Source organism: Gastrolobium bilobum, unplaced genomic scaffold, assembly GCF_033153095.1.
Source record: "Gastrolobium bilobum isolate Gb01-03AN ecotype WA unplaced genomic scaffold, APGP_CSIRO_Gbil_v1 utg5107, whole genome shotgun sequence".
In the NCBI taxonomy this organism is placed as follows: Eukaryota; Viridiplantae; Streptophyta; class Magnoliopsida; order Fabales; family Fabaceae; genus Gastrolobium; species Gastrolobium bilobum.
This window is the reverse complement of record NW_026897630.1, coordinates 74,216-90,318: the sequence shown is the minus strand read 5'-3', so window position 1 is coordinate 90,318 and position 16,103 is coordinate 74,216. Positions and strand designations below refer to the sequence as shown.

The following is a 16,103-nucleotide window of genomic DNA, read 5'->3' as shown; positions in this document are numbered from 1 at the left end:
CCTCCTAAGTTTACTACCTTTACTACCAAATTATCCACCGTTAGATGAATTTTGAATCTAATGGCTCATGTTTAACAGTTATAATCCTTATTTTTTCCTCACTCATCCCCCTTTTTCTCTCTCTAGGTCTCTGGAAACTGCACACACGCTCACCTATCTCTCCAACTTCCTCTCTTCGTCGTTCTTTCTCTTCCGGTTCCAATCATCGTTGCTTTTCTTTCTTTCTTTCTTTCTTTTTAAATTTCTTTTGTCACCACCATCATCCCTTGCGGAACCATTCTGACCTTCCCCTTCTTCATGAACGTGAACCCTAACGTCATCGCTCTCCACGATTCGAAGTCTTTCTTGCACCTCTTCGATTCTTCTACCTTTCAGAACAAAATTACCTTGTCTAAATTATAGTTTAGAATCATGATAAATACAAAATTTTCATACGAGTGTTTTAGTTTCTGTTACCTGTTTTAGTTTCCCAACCAAAGCCAATGATGAATATTTCGTTTCTGTTTCCTATTTTAGTTCTAGATTTTGTTGTTTAACTTCTATTTATTTTTGGATATATGAGTGTGAGAAAGTCGTATTTGCCAAACCTGAACGTGCCTGCACACAAAACTGATGAATTCTGTGAAAGATCGTGTCTGTCAAACACAAATTTGGTCCTCAGCTGCATTGCTAACATATTCAGCAACTTCATATTTTACAATAGGGCAACCATACTGGACATCAAAGAAACAATTCAAGCTGGATGTGGTTATGACCCTGAAAAAGGTAACATGGCTTAATTTTAATTGCACATAGTGATTGGAGATTAATGCATGTTTTATAGATTTTTATCTTCTATTGATAAATGGGGATTGCATTCATGCAGGGAATTGCAATGTTGCTGAGCACATCCAAGTTGAAGAAAGGAAAGCTTTGAAGGCTACAAGCCATGTTCTAATGGGGCTTGCTTTGATCATATTGGGGGGCGCTCTATTGTTCAGATTTTTACACAATATTACATTGATAAGAATAATTTGTGTTTATTAGTTTGATGTATACTAAAATTCATGATATGACGGCTCATATAAGTGAACAGATTTTAAGTTATGGAGTTGTAGTGTGTCTCTGGATCACATTTATGATATATCACTTTCTAGTATGCTAAGGCCTAATGGCATAATAAACTGAGAATTACGTCATTTTTGTTAAATTACACCTAGTTATTTACATTTTGCAAGCTGCCCCATTTTGATCTCTTGGTTTCAATTGCTTCAATGTCACAGTTATAGTTTCTAAAGTATTACAATTTAAATCCATACATCAGGTCAAAATCGTGCATTTAGAAATATAAGAGACTAAAATTGTAAATAAACTATGAAATTTTTTGTTAGCAAATTGATCTTATTGTCTAATGATATAATGCTTTCTTAAATAAAAATATAGTTTAATTCCATTGAATCTTAATGGTCATACATAGCACAACATTTTGTCGAGAGTAACTCATTTGACAAAAAATGAAATTTATTGTGGTTGAGGCCAGTGGGGTTATTCAAGTTCGACATTAAAACAAGAGCAGTATATCAGATCAATCAAAGGATCCAGATGAGGATTCCTCTTGGTGCGTGCTCAAGAGTTCTGGACAAGGAGTTCTAGATGCATGTTCACCCTCAAGTGCAGCTAAATATTCATGCTTGCCATTAGTTGCTGGCTCAGAAAATATTGTGCATGGCTCCTTAACCACCGCTTTTTATAGTCTCAGCATCAGGATGTTTCTGTAATTTCAAAAGAGTTAATCAAGTAATTTCAAAAATAGATTTTTCATATAGAGCATCCATGAATTTTTAAACTCATTTTTAAGGGAAGTCCAAATTGACCATATGTTCAAAAGTTTCCTTCTTTACATGTCCTGTATGACCCATATTCTGGAGGAATTATTCACTCCATTCTTTTAAGTAATCAGTATGTTGTTGAGTGCCTTCCAATATTGATTCTTTCAGCTATTCAGAAGAGGGAGAAGACACAAACAAACAAGAATGGTAAATGAAAATGTATTAATTTCAAAGGGAGAGAGGGAAAGAAAAAAAAAAAAAATTCCAAAAGAAAAATACACTTCTATCATCTGCTCTAAATGACGTTTACTAGTGCCAGAATTTTCAGATTTGATAATGGTATCTGATTCATATATAACCCAAAAAAAAAAGGATTTATCTCAATAAGCATAACAATAAAGTCCTCATCATCTTCCATATTGATCTTCGTTGAAATAACAAGTGACTATTACATAGTCAAAACCTATGGGATATAACCCAAAAAAGAAAGAAAAAAACACAGCATAAAGGGAATACTGCTTTCAAATCGTTTGGTACTAATGGGTCAACTAGGGGGTAAGTAAACTAATGACCAGAACAAGCTAATGATACAACCCACTCTTCAGTGCACAAAATATTTCATGATCTCAAACTATTTTGGGCCAACAACCACAGCATGATAGAAACACTATTTGGTTGATTATCAGCAATAAGCTTTAACCAGCCTTGATCTGGGCAGGTGCCTTATATTCATCAAGTTCATAGAGTCCTATCCATTTCTTCTCAGCGCTTTCTATTCTCTTCTGCTTTAGGGTATTTTTATGTATAATAATTTGATTATTTTATAAAAAAAAGACAAATTTAAAATATTAGCAAATTTTGTTTTTATAATGATTCTAAACTATAATTTAGACAAGGTAAACCCTATTGGGAAATTGGGAGCATAAACCCCATCAATCAGCAACAAATTCAATGAGCATAAGACCCTAGCCTTCAACTAAAGACTTTGACAAAATTTAAAAGGCAGAAACAGGACATAACAACATATCAGGAACAAAACTTACCTGGGGCGTGATGCTCGCCGGCATGGTTGTGACGGAGCGTTGGAGAGTCAATGGTTGTGATGATAGCATCCTGAAAGGTAGAAGTATTAAAGAGGTGCGAGAAAGACTTCGAATCGTGGAGAGCAACGACGTTAGGGTTCACGTTCATGAAGAAGGGGAAGGTCAGAATGGTTCCGCAAGGGATGATGGTGGTGACAAGAGAAATTTAAAAAGAAAGAAAGAAAGAAAGAAAAGCAACGATGATTGGAACCGGAAGAGAAAGAACGACGAAGAGAGGAAGTTGGAGAGATAGGTGAGCGTGTGTGCAGTCTCCAGAGACCTAGAGAGAGAGAGAGAAAGGGGGATGAGTGAGGAAAAAATAAGGATTATAACTGTTAAACATGAGCCATTAGATTCAAAATTCATCTAACGGTGGATAATTTGGTAGTAAAGGTAGTAAGTATAACCCCTCCCTAAAAATAATAATAAAGAGCATAAATAAACTATGTCTCGATTTTTATTGGAACGGAACGGATATCTAACACGGGTGAATGTTAGAATTTCTAAATGTGTTTCAACTCAAAAAAATAAAATAAAAATGAAAAAAATAGCAATTCACATCATAATTTGCACCTTTTTCAAAAACAAAGTAAAAGGAAAAACATGATATTAATTTTGAGTCTCGCCCATTATGGATGCTTTAAACTAGATTTTGCTTGGTCCATCTATATTGGGTTAGATTGGGTTCAATTCAATGAAAGTGAATTTTCTCACGTGTTAGTCAACATAATTATAATATCATGTGAAAGAATTTTAATGATTTAAGGATAAATTAATGATGATGATCTTATCATTTCCTATTTCAAGTTATGCAAAGTGCTTAAACTCCATAGGTGGACATAGAAATTACAGTAACAAGATATTTTTTTTTTAATGTGAATTTCTGGTTTATTTATTTTTTATGCTTTTGAAGTTTCGGTTTTTGCATTATTTTGCCCCGCATGCCCTCATCACCAAGAACCTTTACAAAATGACTTGCTTACCTATTAATATGTCTTTTCCATATACATAGCAAACAACGGCTTAAACAATTATATACAGTCACGCATACGCCTTATTTTGTTGCGTTTATAATTTTCCCAGGCAATATTTAGTAAAGAATTACAAAAGTGGGTAAAAAGCTACCCTGATTTTCCACAACCAAAGAATGCACCGCTTGCAGCATCTGGTTCTTGCAGATATGATTAATCAGTGATAAATCATATCTTGGACACAATTATAATATTCGCCACTGATAGGTTTCTTATTGTCTCGCAAACGGCCAATTTTAATAAGAGTTTGCCTTGTATATGTAACATGATGAGATGATCCACATCCTCAAAGTCAAAGGAAACCCCATACCATCAACTCATGCTTGATTCTCTATTGAAAATTATATCCATCCACATTTTGACGTTAATTACCTCATTGGGCTGATATATATTCGCCTTCCACTAGAAAAAGACAAATAGAATGCGATTCTATAAATTTAATGGAGACACCTCCAATTGAAGGTCATAAACAGATTACTCTTTTCATTCTTAATCTCTATTTTCCTTCTTCATTGATTTTGGCTAAACTAAACATTCAAAATATGGCAACTCGAAGAGCAAGATGCACTCAGTGTGGAAGGCCTATGCTAGTGCCACTACAAGCCTATACCATTTCCACTATGTGTTTTGGGTGCCAAGGCTTATTAACCCCAGTTCGTCCTAATTATCCTTTTGTCAATAATGCACCTCCCTTCATTAACTATGCTGGCTATGGTAGACCTCACCAATTCTATTATCCTCAGTCTTGGCCACTGAGGGCACCACCACCACCTCCTCCTTCTGCATATGGTAACAAGAGGGCTGTGTTATTTGGCATTACTTATGGCAATCGGGTTAACAAGATTAAAGGTTCCGTGAATGATGTTCAGTGCATGAAATACTTCTTGATTGAAAAGTTGGGTTTCTCTAGTGATTCAATTCGCATGCTCACAGGTACTAGCTGTTTTTTTTTTTTTTGGTTTCCCAAGATATCCTCCAGCCGACAGCCGGAGACTAATCCTTTCGAGGCGGGAGATGGGTAAACCTCTCCCAACAAAGCCTTTTCCATACACACGGCCGGAGATCGAACCTCTGTCAGCATAATAACTATTATGGCATAATAACTAATGCTTATTGTCATTGTTCTATTTACTAGACATATTAAAAGTTTCATAGTTTAGACAAGTGCAAATCTTGTTATAATTTGGATGCTAATGTCCTATATATGGGATGATGATTATGTTATGGTTTATCAAGGCTACACAATAAGGCCTAAAACCAGAAGAGCCATGCATGATATCATATATATCTTTCATTCTATCTATGTTATAACACTCAGAAATGACCTGCAGATGATCCAGTGGAGAAAAACCCACTGAGAATCCCAACAAAACATAACATGAGAATGGCAATGAGGTGGTTGGTTGAGGGTTGCCAACGAGGGGACTCATTGGTGTTTCATTTCTCTGGACATGGATCAAGGGAAGCAGACCTTAACATGGATGAGCTTGATGGGTATGATGAAGCAATATGCCCTGTTGATTATGAGCATGAGGGGAAGATACTCGACGATGAAATCAATGCTACAATCATTAGGCCTCTTCCTCATGGTGCCAAACTTCATGCCCTTTTTGATACATGCTTTAGTGGGACAGTTCTTGATTTACCATTTATGTGCAGGATGAACAGGTTAGTCAAGAATACTCTATGTGTTGTCTTCAATCATTAAGAAACATCTTTAGGCTTTCAATCTTTTTCATTGGTAAATCGGGGATCTGATTTTTTTTTAGTTGAAGCAGAAAAGGTTATTATGGATGGGAGGATCACAGAAACCCCAGAGCTGGTTACAAAGGCACTGGAGGAGGATTAGCAGTTTGTATTTCAGCTTGTGATGATGATGGAAATGCAGCAGACACATCGGTTAGTAATGGATCCTTTTTTTCCGTTACAATGGTTGATGTGAATTAGAATAGAAATGTCTCTGAGAACCAAGGCTTTGATTTGTTGATTAGGCCTTTAGTGGCATGGAAAGTGCTGGCGCCTTGACTTACAGTTTCATCCAAGCCATGCAAGATGAACCTAAATTGATCACTTATGGCCGCTTGCTAAGTGCCATGCGCTCTACAATACGTGGGGCTAAAGAAGGAACTTTTGGCCTAAACAATCAAGAGCTTGCCATGGAAACTAGGCAGCAGTATGCTCATGTATTACATCATTTATTCTATATACTCTACACCTTTCTCTTACTAATATATTGATAACATACCATAGCTTATATGAAGTTGATTCTAAATGGTTTATTTTTGCAGGAGCCACAACTGTCCTCTTCTGAGAAGTTTGATATTTATTCAAAATCGATTGCAATGTGACACATAACTAGTAGTAGCACTGAAAACGAGGAACAGGTAAGGTTAGTCTTGTTGGCAGAAAAAAAAAATTATGTCAAGTTGGTAAGAGATAAATTAAGTGTTATTGGAGAGGGTTTGGCTTCTAACTACTGCTTCAATGTGCTAGCCAACCACTAGTTGTTCCTCAATATAACAATAAACTCTCATGTATCAAGCCCTACAAGTAATAAAAGTGGCACAAAATAATTACCCTGCAGACTAATTCTCTATTTTTTTTTATAGTTACCCTGTAGACTAATTCTCTACTTCATCATATATGTTGAATTTTTTTTTATAATAAAAGTGTCTTGAAAATCAATATTCACTTGAGCAACACACTATAAAGAGAAATTTGTAAATGGAACTTTGGTGATCAAACATCAGCTGCTGCAATGAACTTTCGATTTGTATCGTTAAAACACATTCCAAAGCGCGGCGGCAGCTTCTTGCCTGAGACCTACCATTTTGAACTCAACCAAAAAGAAAAAAAAATGTTGAAAATTAATGTTGAGAAGTGGTTTCTATGGCCCTACCAAAAATTCTTCTCAACTTTTATTCGAGTTTACAAGTTGAGAATCACTTTTCTTTAAATTTCTGAACATGCATATTAAAAGAAAAAAAAGATTCATCTTGATAAGCCAACTTCCAATAAATTGATTTTTCAACTCTTTTCAAATAAGTGTATTTTAGCAAGTAAAAACATTATTAATATAGAAAAGCCCACAAATCAATCCCATTCTCGATTTTCTTGCACCAAGGGACGACAACCCTTGTTCAAAATTCCATATGCGAAAATTTAACCAAACCAATGGCTCGATAATTAAGCTGCAGATATCATATTTATTAGTATGATGGTCCCCAATTTTTAATTATACAAAATTGTAAAGAACCTTGAGATACACCACCCCAAGGTCTTATAAACTCCACATTAGTTGCACATACAACCAATGTGGGACTATATATCTCAACAAATATCATTCTCTATCTAATGCCCTGATAACAAAAAATGCTTATTTTATTATTATTTTTTTACATTTTTTTATACTAAAAGTGTATGCAAGAAATTAAATAGCCTGGTGATCGAACCTTTGAAAATTAAGGCTAACATATATAGCAAAGTATAATTGCTTTTGTATTAATGTCAATTTTCATCCATGCAGCAACTGCTTGCGAGATACAGTGCACCAACGAGCAAAGCATGCATGGAGGTTTGGCCAGTCAGACGATGAGCAATGCGTAAAATGATGGAGCCAGAGAGAAAGAATCTGCTCCTGCTCCTCTTGTTCCAACCCCTCTATAATGTTCTCTAACACCCTCTCTAACTCAGCCTTCTCACTAATGCTTAAAGCGGGGGCATCGGTGCCATTACTGGCCCTACACAACAATGGCAGCCATGATTGTAACATCTTTAACTTGACTTGCATGTGTAGCTTCATCTTGCTTCCCTCGATTTCGTCTAGGCCCATGTCTTTGGCTTCCTTGAACAAGAACGCTGCTAGGAAAATTCAAGACAGTTGTTAGACAATATAAATGATTGAACTGAAGTATCGTATCTTGATGTATAATGTTTATAAAGTTATTGTGACACGGTCAACATATTTTACTCCTTGTTTTATATTGAATTAGTTGACAGGGTCAGAGTTTGCGAATGTTTGTAAATATCAAAGAAAAAAGACATGACCACAGATGGACATTCTCCATGGGTTTCTACACCGGAATTTCAGAGTACAAGCCAACTAGATACCATAGTTGCAATTGCAAGAAAACACAATAACTAATTCTCAACCAAACTTTAGACTAGAAATTCTTAGTTAGTACTCTATATATACAATTGAATGTAAACCATATTTATTACATAACTCGAGAAATTCTCAAGTGTTTTTGGGGTTTATTCTCCTCAATACAAATGAATGTGTATCACCTTAAGTATTTGGGTCATGGTGTCTCCCAATTAAATTGCATATTTTTTTTAAAGAGAAAAGTGTCTCTCTTTTTAAAAGACACAAACTTAGGTCATTTTAAGAGAGATAGACATAAAGAAATAGAATCCACAATTTTATTTATTTTTTATCTTTATTTTTTTAAGGAGACTTACACTTCTTTATGTTCATCTTTCTTAAAAGAAATATAAAATACACACTTTTTTTTTTAAATATAAAATAAAGTCTATGGTTAGAAAAGACTCCACATTCAAAGTTAGGACAACTCACAAACTTCTGACACTAGAATTACAAATCACCTCAACATAAAAGAGGTGCACAAAACATTTTCTCAATTCACGGCCATTATCTTTCAACTTTCGTCCAAAAAATTTCCAACCTAAATTTTTGTTCTCATATGAACCCTAATAATCATGAGGATAATAAAAATAAGTTCACAGAACCAAGTTACTCATTATCTTACAAGAAACAATAAAAATGTAAATCAAATAATTTGCCATCATTTCACATATAAAGATTATATTTTCAACCACGATTTTTCGCTTTGCTTACACCATTTTACAAGATTGTATATATAACCTCTCTTTATTTCATAAATAAATATAAAAAGGAAATATTGTTTTTTAGTTTTATTTCTTGTTAAGTAAAAAAAAAAAAAAAAAACTCATTTAGTTTATTAATTAATTAATAATTTTAATCCAATAAATTATAATCATTGATGGACGAAAATCCACGGTTAGGATCTAAAAGGATATAAGTTTATATCCAGGATAAATGTTATTCCCTTAATTAATTACTTATAATTGAAAAAAAAAGTGTAATACTGATATACCTGCAAGTTTGACAAGGGAAGACTGCAAACGCGGGTCAGCCGTGAGAGAGAGGTACCCCAAATTAGACGCCGCCGCCCACAGCCGAACAGCTTCCTCCGTACATTCACAAAACGCCAACTTCTGAGCCAACCAAACCAACTCCGCCGCCAGCTTCTCCGCCGGAACCCCAGACAGATTCCCTTCCGCTCCTTTCACCCTCCAACCAACCGTCCTCAGAACCCTCCTCAGCGGGTAGTATTCACCCTCTCCTTCACCTTCCCCTATCCCGCGCTCAGCCACCGCCGCTTCCAACTGCCTCAGCGCCCTCGCAAACGCCGCCGAGAGAACCACGCGGTTGATCTCGCGCAGCGCGTGGACCCCGTCCCTCTGGTTGTCGTCGATGATCCTCTCCGCAAGAGATCGAACCACCTCGTACTTCCTCGAACTGACGGGGATGTCGTTCAGGGATGAGAGGAGCTGCGAAAGCGCACGTGCGATGCCGGTGTCGTTTCGCGGCGCTTCGTATGCGTATTTGTGGTACTGCTTGACCTTGACGGCGTCGTATTTGTCGAGGATGAAAGAAGAAAGGAAACGGACGAAGAAGAGGTAGCAGTTGAGGAGAATGAAACGCAGCGTTTGAAGGATTTTGTATTTTTGGGCGAATAAGAGGAATGAGTTGTCGGCGTTGTAGAGAACGGAAGCTATGACGTTACGGAGGAGAAGTGGCAGTGGCCGTGGCATCGTCCCTTCCCAACTCTCCATATTTTTCTTCCCCATTTTCTCTCTGTTTTTCTTTTTCTTTTTCCGTTTTCCTTATTTTTTTCTCTCCTCTCTTTATAATGTGTTCAGTATTGGTAGAATTAGGCAAAACATTTGATCTGAGTTGTATCCTTGTGTTTTTAACAAATTAACGACCGTGTTTTTTTTAACATTTATTTATTTATTTATTTTGTTTTTCCTTTTTTGTTTCTTTGGAGAAGGATATTCTTGGAATAAATTAAGTTATTTGTAATAAATAATAAATAATAATAATAATAATAATAATATTTCTCATGTTATGGTCAGGGTCAAAAATATGAGTGGTTTGGGATACTTATAGAAAGAAAGAATGAGAGAGGGATGGTGATTGGGACAACTTTTGAGCTATCATTTCGACCGTTCATTTCAATCTGCATTTATGAATTAACTCCAAATATCATGTATACTTATGATGCTTAAAATTTCATCCTGTCATGTCGCCATAACACGGGTTTGACTTTAAACTTGTCTGCCTCTGTATTGTAAATTAACACTTACGTTTACGCAATTTTCACCAAAATATCATTTTTTCTTTTTTTGGCAAATTTTGTACCCAAATGCTATATGAACAGTATTTATTATCAGATTATCATCTGATATAATTTGCTACAACTAGTAACGAATTACGTTCGTTAATGATTTTGTGACATATGACACATTTTCACAGAAAAAAGCTGATTAGACGAAATTCGTTATTAATGATAGCGAATTTGATACGTAATGTGGTCACGTGTCACAAAATTATAGGCGACGAAGTTCGTTATCTATCATAGCGAATTACGTCGCGTGACAGTCTAGTAAAAAATACTGTTCGCGTGATATTTGAGTAAAAAATTTGCCAAAAAATGACATTTTGATCATTGTTCCTACATTTCATATATTATTGTAAAATAAGAAAGCATATATTTAAGAGGAGGAGGATTATATTTATAAATTAAACTTTTACAAATCAAATTATATATTTTGAAGAATACATATTTAAGTATTTGTAAATATAAAATTTGTAAATATAATACTTTTTTAATTTTAATATATATTTTCTTCTCTCTTTTTTTTTTTAACTAAACAAGTATAGTGTAAGTAATTTATTTTTAAAAAAATATATATAAAAAATCAAGTTTGGAACATATTTGGCATATGTGATTTTTGTTTTGTTTTTTTAAATTTTACTTTGTTGTCATCGATGCTCATCACAATTAAGTTTTATTTTGTAAAGTGGAAGGTCACAGCACTAGTAATTTTACGTTAATTATTACTCTCTGGTCCAACGAAAAGATGCGTAGGATGGCAGTATTTGATTCGTTAAATGCCCCACAGAAAACCGTGCTGAAGATTGGTAACGTACAGACTCATCAATACAACAAAACACGGCGCATTTTGACATTTTAAAAGAAAACGGTGCCTGAGCTCTCTGACTCCAAACAAATGATACCGTGTTTGGTTCATCTTAATTATTAGAAAGAGCAAACACATACAGAAATTTAGAAGAAAGATAACAAAACATTATCAGCATTACAAACAATTTGGTATCGAATATTGCCTGTAATATTAGACCACCACACCATGCCAATGCAACCCAGCCTGGCCAATTCCTAACTGCAGAGCAAAATGAGTGATTTATATTGAGATTTCTTGGGTCACACACTATACATATCTTCTGAGAAACAAAAGTTTAATAAATAAACAAATAACAGAAAAGAAGCTTCTCCCCAATGTCCCCATCCAAGCATGACCAAAAAAATGGAAGAAACTAGCTAGGCCAAGCCTTTGCTTGCCTTCATACTCAAACTAAACAATTAAATAGAGTAATTCCTTTTACCAAAAAAGAAGAAGAAGGTAATTCCCGGAATATATATATATATATATTGAAAATTGAATCTCAAAAGCTCATTTAAGAAGCTGAAATCACCAGCTTCTAGATGCTATACATTTATAAAATTGCATTGCAATCTTCATCATCTTGATGCCCTTAGGAAATAGACAATTTCTATGACTTACTGAAATCAAAGGAAAATGTCTTCTGGATTTGCTCCCTGAAAGAAAGTGGTGGGGAGGGACATGAGTCTGCATCAACAAGGAATGACTTCAACTGCCTGGCAAACTCTTTGGGCTTTTCTAGGTTCATTGCGTGCCCTGCATTCTTAATCACTTCAATTTCCGCATTTTCCCCTATATGCCTGCTTCAAAAGAGACATCGATCCATGCTTACTAGTTTAAAGACTATGCTTGAATATGCAAATTATAAGCAACAACATGAACTTCCTTTGGATTGAAATTGAAATCTCACGCACCTTTTTAACCTGTGGCCTAATTCCAGAGGAAATATCTGATCTTGCTCTCCCCACACAATTAGAGTGGGCTGCTCCAATGGATACCCACAATGTTGTAAATATTCAAATAACAATAATATTGATCAAAAGAAGGTGAAGCACATAATAAATCTACTCTTTGTTGGTATATTTTCTCTCTAGAGATAACTAACTAGCTAGAAATCAATGCATCTCAAAATTGAGAAGATGGGAATTATTAGGGAAATACCTGTTTGATCGTAGGAAGATTGGAAAGTTGTCGACCTTTTAGTATTGCCTCAAGCAATTCTCTCTTCTGCTCAATGTAATCTGTACACATCACCTGTCCAAATTAATAAACACACAGATCATCAAACCAACCACAAAGCTGCTGAGGTCAATTAATTTTCAAGTAATTAATTCGAAAGAGGTAAACAACACAACACAACCAACCAGAGTTGAATGCTTATGCAGGATTCACATATTAATTATAGGTATATACATGTCTTGTTTAACAATTAAATTAATATCCACAGGCCACAGCAATATTTATGTCAAAATCCTTTGTCTCAAATGTGCTATATAACTAAACCACTTATATATTTTCATTCAATTCAATGCAAAGCAAACATTTAATTAAGAAAGAGAGAGAGAGCCATATATATATATACTTGAATGAAATCTTGCAGGAACCAAGAAGGCACACCCCTAGCAGGCCTCACAAACGATAACCTCATCAATTCCCTAAGCTTATCAGGGGTTTGTGGCAGCAAGATGCTAGAAGCCTCATCCAAAGTGGAAACCTTAAACAACCCATTTTTCATGTCGCTCTCCTCCAAACAAACACCAGCACAACACAACACCAACCTCTCCACCACCTCAGGGAACTGAGCAGCCACACTGTACCCCACAAACCCACCATAGCTGATCCCAACCAAGCTCATTCTATTCACCCCATGAGCTTCCATCAGATTCTTCAAGCACATTGCCTGAAAAGACTCGGTCCTCTCCGGCCGTGACGTGAAGGACTCGCCGAAGAAGAGAAGGTCCGGCACATACACATTGAAACGCGTGATGAAGTGGCGAAGGTGATCACCGTATTGCCACATTGCATTGGCACCAAAACCGTGAACGAGAACAAGAGTGGGTTTGCATGGCTTGTGCAATTTGGGTACCCAGCAATGCATGGTGGTTCCGTCACCGAGGTCGGTGATGACGGAACGGAGGCCGGCAACGACGAAGGAATGACGGTATAACCAGTCTCTGGAAGCCGTGAAGCTGAAGCATTTAGAAAGTTTAGGCAACATGGAAGACGATGTTACAGAATTAATGGAAGAAATAAAAAGGAAAGAAGAAAAATTGGCACAATGTGAATGTATGTTTAATATCAAGGATTGGAAATGGGTTGCGAAGAAATCGAAATCCAAGTGGGTATGTTATTGTTTGATGAATGATGATAACAAGGATGAATCTCTTTTCGATGTTGAATAATTGTCGTATTTTCTGGCCGTTAATGGTAACAAAGTTGGTTTGGATTAGATAGATAGGTTAATTTCCATTTTTCGTAGGATGAATATGGAAATTGAAGATGATGTGCGGAGAATACGAGATAAGGCTAACACGACAGCAAATTGGAATGCATGAAATGCGGATTGCCAATTCGTCAAACAGTTACATGCAACTCAAACATTCGGATTCTTATTTTCATTTTTTGGACTAATCCGGTTTAAACACTATCGGATCCTATAAAGGAGTTGCTCTTCCAGAATCATATTTTCAATTTTCAGGACTCGAATCAAGACTTCTGATTAAGAAACACAAGTTTTTTATCACTTGTGTCAATGATGTTTGATTGTTATTTATTTTTTTTGGTTACTCATGTAAAGGTAAAAACCAAAATAACATCGATCTAATGTTTTTAAAATTATGAGTTAATTATTCGAGAAGAAAAATTGTTAAACCTGAATACGTGTTTTTGCGAAATGATCTTCGAAAAAAAAAAAAAAAAATTTACTCTTAATAAAAATTTGTTGAGTTTTGTCATTTATTTTTAAAATTATTTTGCTTTTTGCTTTTTACTTTCCAACCATAATTAATTGCGCAATATATTAATAATTTTTTTCTGAAAAACCCTCCATGGATTTAGTGCACTGTAAAATATTAGATATGATAAAAATAAATATTTTTGACAAAAATACTTTTTAATAATGAATTTATATAATTCTTCCAAATATATAAGATGATATTAATTCTCTTCAATAGCCTTTGTCCTCAGACACCACCTAATGTTTGCAATATTTTTGATAAAACTTGAATACTCAAAAGAATGTTTTGTTGTTTAAGGTAAAATTGGAGGATTGGGTTTATCTATGCATTCTTAGATCATTTTGCGAGGAGGTGAAAATATTTGTATGTGAAGAACTCGGTTTAGCGAAATGGGCATCATTTGTGTCCAAGGCTAGATCGAACCCACTACAAAACAATGAATACAAGGTCTTTTTTTTTCTTTGAAACTCAAACTCAAATGTTGCCTGCAAACATATTGGCATTTTTGGGGCTATGGTTCGTGGATTGTATTACCTTAAGATAAGATGACTCGCATATTGGTGTTGGAAGTGGTTGTTGGCGACAAGCTTTTGGAAGGTAAAGAATGAGGACTTAGAAATTGATACATGTTATGGATATTTGTACAGATTCAGATGTCAAAATCTAGAAAACTCCGATTCCAAGATCTTGATTGGTTCGGATGACTGAGTCAATAATGATCCGAGAACACTAAAATTCTTCTCCATCTCATTCAACTTGATAGCCTTAGTGTAGCAATTGACTGCCTTGTTCCACCGCCTTCCTTTAAATGCCGCATTTCCCTAAAGAAATGTCTATTTTAGTAGGATCCATGCCTCACCCTGAAAACCTAGCTATCACCCGTCCAACACCTTCTACCCATATATGATTATTCAACCTTCTTGAGAAGCTTAAAAGAAAATTAAATCAAAAATTTAAATTTTAAATTTTAATATAAAAAATAAAAATTTAATTTATTATTTAAATTAAAAAATCTAAAGAATTATTATTAATAAGGAAAAGAAAAGAAAAATTTAATTTTTGATTTAAATTCAAAAATAAATATGAAAAATCTATATTAATAAATAAAATAATTAAATAAATATTTTAATATATATATATATATAAATTATTTTTTACCATATTTCTATATCTTACAATTCGAATTGATGCATGATACACGATATAAAAAATTCGCGAAACAATATACGATATGTATTGCGATTCAACAATCTTGAAATTAATTATGATAAAACTAGTTTCTTCTTTGATATATTAACTGAACAAGTATTTTAAGATAATATATTTTATTTAGATAGTATAAAAATTTACTTTTACGGAATAAATTACTAAAATTAGTATGACAATTTTCAAAATATTAATTTTTAACAATAAATACGGGAATTACTCAAAATCAAGGCTTTTTAACCCTTTATGCTTTAAAAAAATTACTTAATTGTGATTTTGTTAGAATTATTTCTCAACATATTGCAATGGATCTCTTCATAGACCTAACGGGATTAGAGTGTCTTATGGCAATATCTTGGTTACAAATAAATATTAATTAGAATCATAAATAATAATTAGTATCTCATAATCAAAATTATGAATAACCCGATTATTATTACTCTAAAAATTTGCATTAAGTTCATTGAGTAAAATAGTAATTAACACCATAAATAATCTTCTTTTGTCTCGTATCTATTAAAATTCCTGCAAATTCAAAAATATAAAAATTATTAATAATAATGATAATCTTACAATTATTTTTTCTAACGAAAAATTCAATATGATAAAAATATTTGTTATCAGAATTTTTATAAATTAATTTTAAAATAATTTCCAATAAAAAAATTGGGAAATGATGATAAAAAAAGACTTATAAATAAAAATATTGTTAAGCACTTTGATAGT

At 34.3% G+C, this 16,103-nt stretch overlaps 3 protein-coding genes across 4 annotated transcripts; 1 reads left to right on the top strand and 2 right to left on the bottom strand.

The window, feature by feature from the left end:
- The first annotated feature begins 4,439 nt into the window (after positions 1-4,439).
- On the top strand, positions 4,440-6,482 carry LOC133308789 (metacaspase-1-like). Its single transcript, XM_061509490.1, has 5 exons — positions 4,440-4,854; positions 5,253-5,589; positions 5,700-5,820; positions 5,913-6,104; positions 6,210-6,482. Exons 1-5 carry the CDS (start codon positions 4,464-4,466, stop codon positions 6,267-6,269), a joined length of 1,101 nt encoding a protein of 366 aa, XP_061365474.1. The 5' UTR covers positions 4,440-4,463; the 3' UTR covers positions 6,270-6,482.
- A 563-nt stretch (positions 6,483-7,045) lies between these two features.
- Positions 7,046-9,893, bottom strand: LOC133308787 (uncharacterized). Of its 2 annotated transcripts, none has more exons than XM_061509487.1 (2): positions 9,060-9,893; positions 7,046-7,782 (listed from the first exon to the last, which is right to left on the bottom strand). In XM_061509487.1, the coding sequence occupies exons 1-2, from the start codon at positions 9,814-9,816 to the stop codon at positions 7,436-7,438; spliced, it is 1,104 nt and encodes a 367-aa protein (XP_061365471.1). In that variant the 5' UTR covers positions 9,817-9,893; the 3' UTR covers positions 7,046-7,435. The 2 variants fall into 2 exon arrangements, with proteins under 2 accessions (XP_061365471.1, XP_061365472.1); XM_061509488.1 differs by having other exon boundaries at positions 7,099-7,779.
- A 1,931-nt stretch (positions 9,894-11,824) lies between these two features.
- LOC133308782 (uncharacterized) lies at positions 11,825-13,432 on the bottom strand. Its single transcript, XM_061509482.1, has 4 exons — positions 12,797-13,432; positions 12,376-12,468; positions 12,129-12,196; positions 11,825-12,014 (listed from the first exon to the last, which is right to left on the bottom strand). The coding sequence occupies exons 1-4, from the start codon at positions 13,430-13,432 to the stop codon at positions 11,825-11,827; spliced, it is 987 nt and encodes a 328-aa protein (XP_061365466.1).
- Between the last annotated feature and the right edge of the window lie 2,671 nt (positions 13,433-16,103).